We start from the raw sequence: 16,405 nt of genomic DNA on the forward strand, positions 1-16,405 counted from the left end.
ATACACTTCCCTGTCATTAAGAAGCATATATCTTTTTTCAGATCCTATAGCCATTCCATTAATGTAAACAAAGTTATTAGCATGTTGCTTTATCTGACATTTCACAAGCTTGTTTGGCTTCTACTGCACAAAGAGCAGAGCCATTTATGCGTAAGATAAACATGGCAAAGCAGCTGCCTATTGTACAAAGGGATTTAATGTAATCACTACAGATGAAAGTTCTGTGCTTTCAAACACACTGAAAGGAAAATATGTTACAATTTTACAGTGAAACCAATACAGTGTGAAAACAATACTTTTGAAGTCTGGGAAGGGGAGAAAGAGCCATAAACAAAGTTTGTGCATTACATTAGAAATAAAAATTACATGTTCCCTTTTGCGGAAGTAAAATATCACTGTAGGATATGAATGTAAAAACAACCATTTTAAAGTATATTTTGCAGCGTGGAAAGTTAGCAAAAGCTGTTAGATGTGTATCTGTTCTTCCCCCCCTTTTTTTTTTTTTGCTATTTAAGTTTTTAAGAATATATTTCTTTAGTTATTGCAGATAATTAAACAAATTTAGCTCACAGGTTTAGACTTACAGCAGTTTTCACCCTCTGCAAGGGATGGTCCACCCCCGGAGTCTAATGGATCTGGATGGTTTCCAAAGGGCTGTGGGGAGTTTTCCAGCTGATAGGGAAACCTGTCGAAACCCTGGTTGATCTATGGAATGCAGAAATGACCCGGGCGGTTGACACGATTGCTCCTGAGCACCCTCTCCTGAGTAGAGCTCGTACAGCTCCATGGTATACCCCAGAGCTGAGAGCGATGAAACAAAATAGGAGATGGCTTGAGGGCAGATGGAGACGAACTCCTAGTGGATGCAACCAAACACTGGTAAGTGCCTATGGTAAGATATATTCAGTGGCAGTGAGGGCAGCAAAAAAACAATACCTTGCTGCCACTATCATAGATATCTGCCACCCAGCGGAGCTTTTCAGAGTTGTCCGGGGGCTATTACACGCTGGCCCCAAGGACATGGTAGAATCCTCTGAAGCCCACTGCAATGAATTTGCTAGGCACTTCCAGAATAAAATCTTTGGCATCTGCCAGGACTTAGACTCCAGTGTTATAGCAGGTGAATCTAGTAATGTATCCAGAGCACAGCCTTGTCCAGTTTCAGTTGGTACAGCTCGAGGATGTTGACAAGGTGCTTGGACGGGTTCGTGCAACCACCTCTGTATTGGATCCTTTCCCATCTTGGCTAATTCAAGCTAGCAGGGATGGAACAGCTGGCTGGGCCAAGGAAATGATTAATGTCTCTCTGCGAGAGGGAGTGGTCCCAGGTCGTCTGAAAGAGGTGGTAGTGAGACTACTCCTGAAGAAAGCTTCCTTGGACCTGGAAAATCTTAATAACTACAGGCCGGTGGCAAATGTTCCATTCCTGGGCAAGGTCCTTGAGTGGGTGGTTGTGGACCAGCTCCAGACACTCTTGGATGAGACTGATTATCTGGATCCATTTCAGTTGGATTTCAGGCCTGGTTTTGGCACGGAAACAGCCTTGGTCACCTGACCTATGTCGGGAGAAAGACAGAGGGACTGTGACTCTTTTGATTCTCCTTGATCTCTCAGCAGTTTTCGATACCATCGACCATGGTATCCTTCTGGAGCATCTGGCTGAGTTGGGAGTGGGAGGTACTGTATTACAGTGGTTCCGCTCCTACCTGGCTGGTCGGCTCCAGAAGGTGGTATTGGGGAAACATTGCTCGGCTCCATGGATTCTCCAGTATGGGGTTCCGCAGGGGTCAGTTTTGTCCCTGTTTAACATTTACATGAAACCATTGGGTGTGGTCATTCTGAGTTTTGGAGTGCATTGTCATCAGTACGCTGCTGACACACAGCTCTATTTCTCCTTTTCATCTTCATAAGGTGAGGCTATAGATGTGCTGAACCAGTGCCTGGCTGCGACAATGGACTGGATGAGGGCTAATAAACTGAAACTCAATCCAGACAAGACTGAGATACTGTTAGTGGGTGGTTCCTCTGACTGGACAGTGGGTGTTCAACCTGTTCTGGATGGGGTTGCACTCCCCCTGAAGGAGCAGGTTCATAGCTTGGGGGTTTTCCTAGAAGCATCTCTGTTACTTGAGGCCCAGGTGGCCTCAGTGGCACGAAGTGCCTTCTACCAGCTTCAATTGGTGGCCCAGCTACACCCCTATCTGGACAGGGATAACCTAGCTTCAGTTGTCTATGCTCTGGTAACCTCCAAATTAGATTACTGCAATGCGCTCTATGTGGGGCTGCCTTTGAAGATGGTTAGGAAGCTTGTGCAAAATGCAGCGGCCAGATTGATAACTGGAATCAGAAGGTTTGAGCTTATAAGACTGACTTTGGCCCACTTGTATTAGCTGCCTGTATGTTTCCCATGCTGGTTTTAACCTATAAAGCCTTATACGGCTTGGGACCACAATACCTGATGGAACACCTCTCCCGACATGAACCTACATGCTCAACATCTAAGGTCCTCCTCCGGAATCCCAGCTGTGGTGACAGAAGTGGCCTTAGAACATAATAATAATAATAATAATAATAATAATAATAATAATAATAATAATAATAATAATTTATTGCATTTATATCCTGCCTTTTTCCTCCAAGGAACCCAAGGCAGTGTACATAATCCTCCTCTCCATTTTATCCTCATAACAACAACAACCCTGTGAGGTAGGTTGGGCTGAGAGTCTGTGACTGACCCAAAGACATCCAGTGGGTTTCCATGGCTGAGTGGGGACTAGAACCCAGATCTCTTGACTCTAGTCCAACACTTTAGCCACTATACCACACTGGCTCTCCAGACCTAGTTTGTAATCCTATCCCAAGGACTTAAGAGTTCCATCACACCAACGATTTATTGCACTCTCGCCATGCCAGATATGTGGTTTTGCAGTGCAGTACTCACATGATGTGGTCCCTTTCCTGCACTCATCTTGCCCTTTTTCCATCTTATTTTAGAGCAGGGAAAGTCCATTTTTACCTCCATGCACAATAAAACCGCTCATCCGTCTCCATGTAAAGCTGTCCTCGCACTATCAGCACATCCCACATTTTTTGTTGGGGGCGTGTGTGTTGAAGGGCGGCCTCACTGACAAAAGAGGAGGGCGGGGTGGTTCTCCTCCAGCACGTTGTTTGAATTCCTTTCCTCATTCTGCTTGGGGACATGTGCTGAGTCGGTGGAACGAACGAACAGTTAACTGTACTTTCACTGCTCCAACTCCCGCTGTCTTTCGGCTTCCCTCTTTTTTTCTGCCCGCTGTATGGGTGCTCAGGTGGAATTGGGAAGGAGGAGGGAGCGCAGGTGCATGAACGCCCGCACAGCTCAAATGGCAGAAACAGGCACCACCAATAAAGCCCCAAATCACTCGAGCTGTCTCCCGTTAAAAAAAATCCTTTCCGCTTATTGTGTGGTTCCCCAAAGGCATCCATCACTGATTGCCAATTGCTAACAACAACCCCCTTCACTTATATTGTTTAATACAATCCTAGGGGAAAGCGTTGTGTGTTGTTTTCATATAACTGCGCAGTTTCAGGCTGCTGTGATTGCATACTGTTGTATTTGCGCAGAAATAATAATAATAATAATAATAATAATAATAATAATAATAATAATAATAATAATAGGTTTCTGCCCATCAGGAGCCAGTTTGTGAGCAGCTGGTGTAATGAAAGATGCTGAACCCCGCACAGCTCAAATGCCAGAAATGGGCAATAAAACCCCAAATCCCTTAAATGTTAGACGAAAACCAGAATGAGATGGGGGGAGTGCGCCCACATCCTTCACGATGTCCCTCACAGCCACAAGAACCAATGAACTGCAGGGGGAAGGAGAAGGGAGGTGGCAGGGCAGGCACAATAGCAGGAGAGAGAAAAAGTGCGAGGAGGTTTTGCCAGAATAGCAGTGATATGAGGAAGCGCAAGCCAGCACAGGTGAAAAGATGCACGAGCTGAAATAGTGCAACAATGCACACACATGAAAGTGACCAGCACTTGACGCACTAATGAAACAAAGGCCGATAACGTAGGGGCAAACCAGGACAAAAATGTAGGTGTGATGGAGCTCTTAGTAGCCACCGTGATAGCCATGGGCCTGATGTAGCAAAGAATTTGTAAGAAATATTAAACTGCCAAATAGTGGCACCAAAAGATAACCATGTTCAAGATGCAGCTTATGTATCAGAGTCTCTCTGGCAAAACCCTGCCATGTCCAACTCAGGTGGGGAAAACCAATAAGAACTTATATTGTTAAAATTAGCAGAAAATTATATTGGGTTGGATTCAGGATCTGCCTTGTGTAAATGGAATGGCTCTGCTCACAGATAGTGTTCTCTTCCCAAATTTTTGGGTATCCCCCCTTTCACCACTCCACAGCTCATTCACATTCAGCAGCCCAGTTGCATGTGCCTAAATCGGAATCCAACCCAAGATTGTTTTAGTCTTTTTAATGTAGTTCCCTCATCTGCAGATACATAGCATTTTTTTCTCCATGTGTGCATTTCAAACCTATATATGTACATTAACATTAGTTCATTTATTTATTGGATTAACTCGAATTAACATGCATATTTAGAACAGCATTTTGTCTAATATTTAGGTTAGGCTTGGCGGGGAGTAGGGATCATCTCCTATTTATAAATGAAATGAATGAATAAATTTTATTTAAGGATTTAAATCAATGACATTTTGAAAAAATGACATAAACACAGGTTAGTTCCTCCATGACCTTCAGACTTTTGCAAACTATGACTAATGGTGTTATTGGTTTATATGATGTCAATATTAGCATACTTATAAAAGGAAGCAACAGTTGATAATTCCTTATCTTGCAATGCAGGGCCTTAAATGACACCCACACACACACAAAAGATCAGTCATGAATATAGGAACCATGTAATACAAGTTCCAGTGCAGCCTGTGCCTAAGCTCAGAAAAGTATCTCGTACTGTAGGTCATCTGCATATCGGCCGCACAAACACTGGTGATGACCCAAGGAATGAAGCTGGTTAGAAAACAGAGAAGAAGTGAACAAGTGGTGAAATACATGCGCAGAACATTTTGAACAAATGGTATCACTATTTCCTCTGTAGAACTCTTTGCTGGATTCAGATGCTGAGGAGCCATAGGATAGCTTTATTAGCATTGCACATTTCACCAGAAGTGCAAAAGGTAGATTGAGCACCAGTGCAGGCAGCTCTTTTCCCTGAAATGTGCAGAGGACACCCTCTGAACTAAAACTCTCAAACTAGATAGAAAGCATAGCTACATGTAACTTTCTCCTGGTCCTCCTGGCTTTTTTAAAAAATACAAAAACAAAGGCAATGAATTTAAAACATGAGAGTTGACCATCAGGCCTGGGGATGAAATTCGCCCTCCTTGGAGTCCCAGTGAAGCCCTCTGGGATTCTCTCAATGGCCAGGTCTCCTTCCCCATGTCAAAAGGTGGTTCCTACTTACCTCCACCACCACCATTTGGCACTTTCCTGCCTTTAGTGTGGCCCCCCCACCCCACATTCTAAAAGGTTGAAATGCCTCTCCTAACACTTAGGGCATGTCTACACTATGCCTTATCCAGGGGATCACCCCGGGATCATCCCTGTGCATCCACATGACACGCAGGGGATCCCGGGGCAGGGAGAGATGATCCCTCCATTTCCCTGGGATAACCGGGATGGCTTTTACCCCAGTTTTTCCCATGGTCTCAGGATCATCCTGGGACTGTGGGAGGTGTGGGCAGCTGTCCCGGTTTTGTCCCAGCTCCTCGTGAGTAAATGCAAAGAGCTGGGAACTGGGCACGGAGCTCTTCAGGCGCTCCGTGACCATTGGGGGTGGGGTGGGGTAGTGGGATCGCTCTTGCTTTTTCCTTGTTATTTTCGCAGGAGTGCTCATGCACTCCAGCTCTTCTTGGGTGCTTTTTTTTTTTAAAAAAAAATGGCCACTGCAACAGGCACAATGCCCAGGATGTCATGCGGTCCATGTGGACTGAGGGGGAGGATCTCGTGATCAGTATATCGCAAGATCCTCCCCCATCCACCAGGACGTGTAGACATGCCCTTAGTTACAATAAGAGCTTGAAGCTAAAATATGTTGGTATTTGGGGCCCACCCCATTTGCCTTCAGCCCCACCCATCACTGGAATGCAGGCCCCAAGAATTTCTCTGAAATTGAATTTGGCCCTCAGGCTGAAAGTGATTCGACACCCCAGTGAGTGGATGCTGTGAGTTTAACTGGAGGAAGGAGATAAGAACTGTCATGCCCCCTCTGGAGGACTCCTCTTCAGAAGATGTCTTGGAGCCACTGAACGAAGCATCACAGAGGAGCTGCCTGTGTTTGGAGACCTTGAAGTAGAACAGGGGGATGCTGGGCCCATCGGAGAGACAGCCATTGACCCTCAGCCTCAAGGCGTAGTTAGTCCTCCTCTCTCAGACTCGGAGGCAGATGCAAGGGAGAATAAGAGTCTCATATGGCCAAATGTCAGCCAGTTGCTAGATGTAGAAGTGCCCACCTGAAGAACAGGAACTCCTCATGAGTAAATGAATACTCGTGAGCAAGGCCTTTTACCTCAGGTGGCACTAATGGCCTGCTGTCATGCTCTGGGTGAGGCTCTGTAGATTCAGGCATAAGAGTTGCAAACATTGGTAGCTGCTTCCTGAGTTGTACTTCCCTGTTCTTCTTTGGATCTCCCTGTGTTTGACTTTGGGCTGCCTAGTGACCCTGCTTTTGGACTTGACCCTGTCTGGATCCCTGGTTGCAGCATCCTTGTAAGCAGGGCAGGGAGAGAGAACAGATGCCAGGAGGAAAGATATAGGTGCCCATATATTGTCATGGGTGTGGTAAAGTAGTAGGAGGGAGTTTGAGTGGCAAAATGGCTAGAGCAGGGGTACAGACCTCACGGGTTGTAAGCTAAATCTGGGTCTCTATGGTTCCTGAAAAGGCCCTGGCCCTGCTGCCCTCCACAACCCCCAATTGCTCGGTGGTTTCCTGGCTGTTACACCATTTGTTCTCCATTCTAAATGCCACATTACACCAGTTTTAAAATCTCTTGACTGGCTGCCAATTAGTTTCTAGGTGAAGTATAAAGTGTTGTTTATTACCTTTAAAGCCCTACATGGTTTAGGTCCCGGCTACCTGCGGGATTGCCTTCTCCCGTACAATCCGCCCCGCACACTCAGGTTCTCTGGGAAGAATCTACTTCAGTCTGCCAAAATTAGGCTGACAAGTATTACCCAGAGGACCTTCTCTTCTGCTGCTCCCAGACTGTGGAATGGCCTGCCAGAGTCTTTTAGCATTCAATAGTCTTTTAGCATTTAAGAAAGCTATAAAGACTGATCTATTCCGCCAGGCCTATCCAGTGGAATTTTAGGATGTTTTTATAATGTATACTATGTTTTAAATTCAGTTTTATGTATTTTATACTTATTGTTGTTCACCATCACGATCCAAATGGAGAGGCGGATAAGAAATATTATTATTATTATTATTATTATTATTATTATTATTATTATTATTATTTACTGGCAGCAAGAGCTTTAAGGTATACTATGCTGTTATTTTGGTTCTGCTCCTTTTGCCACATCCAGCGCTGGAAGGCCACTCCCAAGAGCTTTTTGGAAATGGAATTTGGCCATTGGTTCAATACATCTGAGCTATGGGACACAAGTTAAAGGAGCCCTTCTTTCAGATGACACAGTGCAGTGGGACAGATTAGCTGCCTTCATGTGTGGAACTCCTGTGGCCCTATGTGGGTGACATGCACAACTGCTTCCTTTCCATATTACTCCAGTATCTTGCAAAGCAGATGCGCAAGCAAATTGCACATTCATTTCCTGCTGCTTCCTTTGGCCTGTGATCACCCTCCAAGATCACGGAAAAGTTTCCTTGTTATGAACAGTGCCAAAAATGAAAGCATTGCCCTTTTATCTATGGCATATGGGTATACTGTTACAGAGAGTAACTGATCAAATTTATTTGCAACTTTGTGAAGCCATGGCTACAGCTTATCTCACTCATACTTGCACCTGGTGAGACATGAAATCATATATATTTAACTATCTAGACACTTTGGGAGACAAATATAATTTGTACTGGCGCCAGCAACGTGCCCACTCATGTGTACACTATGAAAGATATAGCTGTCATAGATACCACAGATGACATTTGGGTTGCATACAGATGTACATACCAATAAAAAGAGCAGTTGCTGCACTCTGGGACTGCATTCACCATGTTGCTGACAAACATACTTACTCCTCTCTAGGATCTAGCTCAGTGAAAACTAGTTGTGTGGGTTATGCATAGCACTGGCTAGCCAGCAGCTGTGACATCACAATCTCTCCTTTCTTCGACTCCACTAGGCAGTTTTACATTTTTAATTTTGGTTATTATTTTTAAGTTAATAAATGAACATTAAACTGAATAGTGTCAGTGTGGTGTAGTTGTTAGAGTGTTGGACTAGGAGACATGGGCTCAAATCCTCCCTCAGTCATAAAACTGACTGGGTGACCTCGGGTCAGTCACTGCGTCGCCTAGCCTAACCTACCTGAAAAGGCAACTCTGAAGATAAGATGAGGAGGAGAAATCTGGGATATGAATGCAGTAAATAGATAAAGATGCATGTGGCACTTTAAAAAAGGCTAAAGGCGCACAGCCCATCTGAAACATGGGTGGTGCAAGACTGGCAACTCAGTGGGGTGGTTTGCACAATCATGGAGGGAAAATAAGCCACCATGGCTTATTTTCCCTCCCTGTAAGTGCCAGTCACAAGCCACCCAATTAGCATAATTACCCATGCTGGGTGCGGGTTATTGTGATGTCCAAACCTGGTAAGGGTCGATGACTGGGGTGATTTACAAACTACCCCAAAACCCACAGCTTGTTTGAAAACCACCTTATCCAGCCACCCTTGCCAGCTTTGGACATCATGACAACCTGTGCCTGGTGAGGTTAATTATGCTAATTAGGAAGTTTGCAACCAGCAAGCTTCCTAATAATAAGCCACTGTGGTTTATTTTCCTTCCATGACCATGTGAACCTCGTCAAGTATTGAATTGCTGGTAGGAACATCTATCTTTAACAAAACAAAGGTGGAAGGAAGCAGACTCATATAGATGAGACAGTGACTGATATTTTAGTATGTCCAGACACAATTTTATTCCTCTAAATCTAACATGTATGGTATATTTCACTCTTGAGGACACAATTCCTATATGGCCCTTCTGCTGAAAGCAAGAGAAACCACTGATATTTGCAAAAATTTAAATAGATGACATAGGCAACTGTGCTTCTCTGAACAGAAAGTACAACAGCACACTCAACACCTACAGTATGCGTTATTGTATAACACATACAATAACAGCACTGACGTAGACGCTCTTTGCCTGGTTGCTGTACTTCTGCAGAATTATGGCCAAGATCATTTGCTCAGCTCTCCATTCCCAGTGTCCTGTATTCCAGTGGTTTTCCTGTAATTGTTCCCTATCTTCTTGCAGTTTCAAGCAACTACTAGGAACTTTCTCTTGTCCTCCAAGCTAAGCCAGAAGTAGTGAGAGTGAAGCTTGAGCATCCTCTAGTGGTCACATGCCGCCACAACTAAGTTCAATCATTAAAAACGTTATCAGCAATAACAAGGGTGAAACCCCTTTTAAAAATAAAGCAATGAAAACAAAGTGTCACAGATTTCTAGAAAATCTCTAAATCACCCTGGTAAATAAAGTGATTTGCCTGGCTCTGGATAAATGGACAACCGAGTATTTGCATTCCTCTATTAAGCCACTATGAAATCAAATTCTGCTATCAGTCCTGTGAATTAACACTGCCAAAAAGGAAACTGCTTGGGAATTAATTTCATCTCAAAAAATCATTATAGTTGATTCCACAGTCATACCCTGATTTACTTGCATTTTACTGCTGACTGACATTAGCAGCCTGATTGTACGCAGATTAAAGTGCGCCTAACACTGTACAGGATCAGGCTGCAGCAATAGCTGCTTTTTTCCCTACCCATATTTGGCTGTTCCTTCACAGCAGTATAACCAGTTTTATTCAGATCCAGTTACTTAAACATCCCATAATCTTTTAAAACGTGCATTAAAACAACAGAGAAAGAAAGATGTCAAGACATCAATATTTGGTGGTGAAAACTGAAAAACAATGCCACAAACAACTGAAGGGTGGAACAAAGAAACTTGACTTAACACGATGCAATTCTTACTAAACCCTATTCCAAAATGGGTGCTGTCATAAGTTTTAGTTGTCTGCTGATATTCTCCAGAGCTGCTTTCCACCATGTACGTATTCACAGAAAGCATTTGTTCCTACTAATAACAGTAAAGGCTCTCCTACCTTTCCCAAACTTAGATTGTTGGACTTCCAGATATTGGCTATGACTCCCATCGTATCCCTCACCACCACCACCACCACCACTCTAATTTGTATACCGCTTTTCCACATAAATTTGCCCAAAGTAGTTTACAACATATATCAATACATCATTACAATCAACACTCTAGTACAAATTCATCTCAACATGTAATGCGACAAATGAAATAAACAATTCATTTCAATAATGAGAACTTCCTAACATTTTAAATTCACTATAAAATAGACAAAACCAATAATTAAACACAATGCCCATTGATAATATTTACCAGTTGTTGAGAATACATAAGCCAGAGTTAGATATGATTTTTAAAAATGTCAGTGTTGTGGGTAATAATAAATAATAAAAACACAATCAGTTCCTCCAAAGTGCAAAAAATAGCAACCAGAAGTTGTATAACCTGCAGCAGATGATCTCTTGCATGCTCCACCCTCTTTCATCTGGATACAGCTCTTAAAGGCTCCAGCAGCAAGATATACTGGGGTGAAATTGGCATTCAAAGCTCCATCCGACGAGTGTCATGGAGTTTGCTCAGGTCCCTCACATGATGTCGTCTGCCTTCCTCCCCTTCTGGCCTTCCTTGCGTGACAAAAAAAAACCCTCATTAAGTCCGATGTTTTTTTTAAAACTCGGAATTGCTGCTCTCTCCTGCTGTGTGCAGGAGAAGCAACGCCATTAGAACAGCAGACTCAATGGGCCTTGTGCTCGTTCTGTACTTCCTCTTTTGAAAAGAGGAAGTAACTGAGGAACGAAAACACTGGCGGAGAAGCGAAGGTAGGGAGCGTGTTAACCCCCGGTGTGATGGAGCTTTCAGTCTCTTTTCTTGTGCCCTGGATGTTCCTGCTGCTTCCACAGTGCTGAGAAAACTCATATCAAGAGAACAGGGGTGCCTCCAGATACAGAGTTTGTTGCACTATCAATCTGAAGGCATTATGCACCAATGCTGTGTTTCTCTGTTTAATGGGTTTTCTCGCATCCAATGGGAACCTGAAATCTAGCTCTTAAAACGCAGGCACGCAAATCCAACCCCATAGTGTTTTATACAAGTTAAAAGGGGATAATGTCCTCCTCCTGCTGTCAGGTTTATTGCAGCCCTCTAAACTTTAACCGCCTCAGTCTTCTCCAGTTCACACGGGTGGAGACACAGGCGAGGAGGAACAGCCACCGGCTTCTTCTGCCGAGCTCTATGACCCGGGTGGCTCTTTCGCCGGCAAAAGGAGGCCGGCAGGTAGGTGGGCGGCAGCTAATTCCCTGGCGAAGCCGCCGGGCGCAGCAACTCTTCATCCCGTCCCCGTGAGGGGCAATGCGGGGCCGCCTCCTCCTCCTCCTCCTCCTCCTCTTCTTGGAACGGTTAAGGTAGGGTGTACATCATCGATTTCGGGGCGCCCTAAAGCGTCTTCAGGGCATCCCGAAGCCTCTGTGTGGATCTGCCCCTGCTGAATTTCCCTTTCCAATACAACTGTTAAAGATACAGGAGCCCTGTCCTCCTTTTCATATGGTCACCCTACCTCAACTGTTCTTGAGAAGTATTTCCCACTGGGATGATGCACACACTAAACAGCAATTGCAGGGATATTTACCCTATTTAAACAGCAGTAATGTTCTGGTTCCAAAGTACTTTTTGTATGTAATACTTTGCATTGTAGGCTTTCACAGAATCAATCCACAAACGTAACTGCAAATCAAATGTCAACCTCTGTTTTTCTCTGACACAGGCCTGGAGCAATTGTCCCAGGAAGGAAACTATTTATCGCCTCTTGGATTAATAACCGGAATTTCCTTATTTTTGATAGTAGCAATATGCCTTCTAACATTATGGAAAAGATTTCAGCCTCATAAAGGTATGTTAAATTAATGCCAACTTACATTCAATGTTTCTATGAACGATAGCAAAGAAGTGTTGATTTCCCCCCTTTGTCTCTCTCTTTTTTCCAGTTATACAGCACAAGCTGCAGAACAGGTAGAAAACTAAGTTATTCTTTGCCCACCAATCCTGCACAAACCTTTTTAAAAATCCAGCATCTTTTGCCTCCTAATGTACTGATTCTACACTGAATTTTAAATATTTTGATTTTTTAAATGTTTTCAGGCCTGAAGCAGATTACAGAAAAGCACAAACAATTTCAGGTAATGCAAGCATTAAATGGGAATCAATAAACTTGTATGGGTTTATTTTAAAATTATGAGAATGGAAGCAAGAAAGGCGGAAGGGTAGCCAAAGGCCAAACTAGGAGGGAATCTACACGTGTACTGAAGGCGCTTGCGTGCGCCTCCAGTGCGCCATCAAAACGACGGTGTAGACGGAGAAAGAAGAGACGGAGGAAGAGGCGGAGGAGGAGGTGGCTGTGGAACCGGCCGCGTCCTTGCCGCCGCCGCCACCTCCCCGCCGGTCTCCTGCTGCCGGGGTAAGAGCCACCCGGGTCAGAGAGGTCGGCTTCCGCTTCCACCGAGCTCTCCGACCCAGGTGGCTCTTACCCCGACAGCAGGAGGCCGGCGGGGAGGTGGTGGCAAGGACGCGGCCGGTTCCTCAGCCGCCTCTTCCTCCGTCTCTTCTTTCTCCGTCTACACCATCCTTTTGATGGCGCACTGGAGGCGCACGCAAGTGCCTTCAGTACGACATGTAGATTCCCTCTAGATGTTCATGATTGGATTTCCCAGCGTTTCTATTTTTCCTTACATGCAGCTTTGGGAGATGGGGTGAAAATTGGATCAGGACTGCAGTGCTGGGGAAGTGAGACTTAACCTTTTTCACACATTCTGTTTTCCTCATCTAAATTGCCCCCTGCTATTTTCTCTGCTAGGGGAGCTTACAAGTATGCCCGACTCACATGTTTGTTTCTGTAGTCTCCACCATCTGTTTTGTGCTATTTCTAGCAAATGCATATGCCACCCTGTGGTGCATTGTTACTTCTGTGCCAGAGGAATAGTTACTTGCTTCCCTAGACTCCTCCCTCTTTTCACATACCGTAATGGCCCATTTGAGTTTGATTTGCCTATTTTCCATCTCTCTGCTCTACGGGTGCCATGTCCTGGCTATTTCCTGTGCTTCTTTGCTTCCTCTTCTTCTCAAGCTTCTTTCACCCAGAAACCTGACCTTTCTACTTTCTCAGGATAGTTGGCAATCTTTTGAACACACATAGATACATACACACTCGAATATTCCAGTGGTGGGAGGGACTGAAGTTGAGGTGGAATACAATTGTGTATAATTAATATACATCTTTTTCTTTGTTTATTTAAATATCTGCATTTCAGGGCATGAAAATGCACTAGATGATTTTGGAATATATGAATTTGTTGCATTTCCAGACCCTGCAGGAATCTCAAGGGTAGGTATTTGCATAATTAAATATGTATATCTACATATCTATCCACAGTAACTCTGTACAACAGTTTTATAAAACAGATGGCTCTGAGTTTAAAGATTTCCAAAAACAAAAACCATAAAGAAGGAAGTCAGTTTATTTTAGTTTATTTTAGTAGCACTAAACTTGTCTCTTGTTTTCCGGCCTGTTTTTTTCATTGTTACTTCTTCATTCAGTGTGATACCCACTTCCTAAATCTTATGAGTTTCAGACACACTGAAAGACGATAATATAAAATCAGCGTGGTGCAATGCCAGGAAGGGCAGAAAGTAGATTGGGATCTACCGAATGATCTCTAGTGACTTGCAGTAGATCAGCAAGAATTCCTCACTCCCAGTTGTTTAACAACAGCAAGAATAAAAAGGCCCTTTCCCCTTCTAAATTAGGCTGCTGAGATGAATAAAGCTGGGCAGGAAATCAGGAGTGGATTTTTGTGTCTCAAGATTGTGAGCTCCGTCCTGGTACTAAAAGCAAATTCCTGGGCTGAGTATGTGTTCAGAGATACTCTTGTTCCTTCATTTCAAGGGTATATCACACAGACACCCCCCACTTTTGAGCCACTATTTTCCAGTTGATAGAACTTGGGCATTCTACTAAAAAACAAGGTAGACCCAGTCTATTCACCCCTAGTGCAGTGTTCTAAGACTGGGGAGATTAAATTCAAATCTCCATGCAGCCATTAAGCGCACTAGATGACCTTGGGTCAGTTGCTCTCTCACTCTCTCAGCCTAACCTACTTCAGGGGGTTGTAGTGAGGATAAAATGGAGGAGGAACTCATGTGTGCTGCATTGAGCTCCTTGGAGGAAAATGTAATCAAATAAATAAATAAATGCTGTAAAGTGTCAGAACTCATCTTGCAAAACAAAACAAAAAATAGTTCAGGGGCAAACTAGACATGACATAAGAAATCCAGTCTATTTCTTTCATTGTTACTTCTTCATTCTTAATGGGTTAACCACTTCCTAAATGTTATGAGCTTATGGTCTCACTGACAAGTTATCAAGTTCCTTATGAAACATAGATTAGGACTCATCTTGCTTCAAAAAAAATAGATCAGGGGCCAAACTAGATATTTATTTATTTAATTAAGTTTTATTTATTCAAACTATTTCTTGCCACGGTGGCATGGCACACAACTAGATCCATGAACAACAGGATCGCTGCTTAAAAAATAAAAGTACTAGCATCTGTTGAATATATCAAGGGAAAAACCTGGGTACCATCTAGGTCTCCCACAGGATAACTAGTTACTCCAATGAACTTACTCCTGCCCTTACTCCAATAAGCAGAAGGTAGTGTACATGCCCCCGTTTTTTCTTCACAATAACCTTGTGGTGTAGGTTAAGCTATGAGACAAGAACTCTCAATCCTACCCAGAAGGCTTCATGACTGAGTAGGGATTTGAATCTTGATGTCCTCAGTCATAATCCGGCATTCTTAGCCATGTACCACACTGACTTCAATTCTAGTTTTGCCTATCTTGCTCAGACAAAGTGATTATTTCCTACTTTCAGGTGTCAAGTCAGTCTGTTTCTGGCTCTGATGGTGTGCACGGCCAAGACTTTAATTGCACAGTTTATGAAGTTGTTCGACATATTCCTGAACAACATCAAGAACATCAAGAGTAAGTTGCACAAACTAATCTATCAAGGTGGCCGCTTTAACTTAGAGAGGAATGTGATGCAAGCACTCTGCAAACATCTGAAGTACTCTCATAGAAAAGAAAGCAAAGACTTCTCTGCTGTCCCAAAGGACAGGACTTTGGCTTAAGTTACAGAAGGGCAGATTTTGTTTGAACATTAGGAGAAACTGCTTGCTGGTAAGATTAGTTCAAAAATGGAACCAATTACCTTGGCAGTCTTCAAACATTGGCTGGGCACCCATCTGTCAGGGAATGCTCTAGCTCTGAGTTCCTGAGTCAAGTAGGACAGGGTTGAACTCCATTTCAGAGAAATTCTCAGGGGCTGCAATACAGTGGTAGGTGAGGTGAGATTTAAAGGGGTGGGACCACAGGCAGAGTCAAATATTTTTTAAAAAAACAACAGAATTTATAGCCTACTGCCCTAACTGAACCTTAGGAAAGGCATTTCAACCTTTTTTGATTTGGGGGGGAAATACATGTTATTATGTTCAGAAAAGAAACAATTTGCATACTCTTTTGGACCAGGGGTTATGACTAAATACCAGTTTGATTCCCCCCAGTGGTACATGAAAACAAAACAAAACCATAATGATGACATCTGCTTCTGAAAGTAGACAGGAGAAGCAACAAATGATAGCAAATGAAATAATCCCTCTAGCAGTCATAAGAAAAATGCCATCTCAAGTTTAAGAAGAAAAACCATTTCCTCATTGCTGCATTTCTAATGTTTTTGAATTGTTTAAACTGTATATATATATTGGGAAAGAGCGGCTGATTACTAATTGGAATGTTAACAAACAGAGCCAAAATATTGAAGTCTTGGATGATGCCCCATTATTTTGTCCTAAAATCTGGTATGACTGCATTTCTGTGCAGCTAGTGGGATTTTCAATGTGTATGATGATGTTGTTATTGTTGTTGTTGTTGATTTTAATTGAAACGAATGTGCCTTAACTTTTTACATCACTCTGCACTGTTAAGGAGAAA

General features: G+C 43.3%; 1 protein-coding gene across 1 annotated transcript in view; it reads left to right on the plus strand.

Moving 5' to 3' along the window:
• HEPACAM2 (HEPACAM family member 2) overlaps positions 1 to 15,404 on the plus strand; it is a 37,343-nt gene extending 21,939 nt beyond the window's left edge. The window contains exons 5-9 of the mRNA XM_063147480.1: positions 12,126 to 12,251; positions 12,346 to 12,370; positions 12,500 to 12,537; positions 13,666 to 13,739; positions 15,291 to 15,404. Of these exons, the coding sequence (XP_063003550.1) occupies positions 12,126 to 12,251; positions 12,346 to 12,370; positions 12,500 to 12,537; positions 13,666 to 13,739; positions 15,291 to 15,404 (377 nt within the window). The remainder of the gene's footprint in view (positions 1 to 12,125; positions 12,252 to 12,345; positions 12,371 to 12,499; positions 12,538 to 13,665; positions 13,740 to 15,290) is intronic.
• Positions 15,405 to 16,405: the final 1,001 nt, after the last annotated feature.

This window comes from Elgaria multicarinata, chromosome 1 (genome assembly GCF_023053635.1).
Source record: "Elgaria multicarinata webbii isolate HBS135686 ecotype San Diego chromosome 1, rElgMul1.1.pri, whole genome shotgun sequence".
Classification (NCBI taxonomy): domain Eukaryota; kingdom Metazoa; phylum Chordata; class Lepidosauria; order Squamata; family Anguidae; genus Elgaria; species Elgaria multicarinata.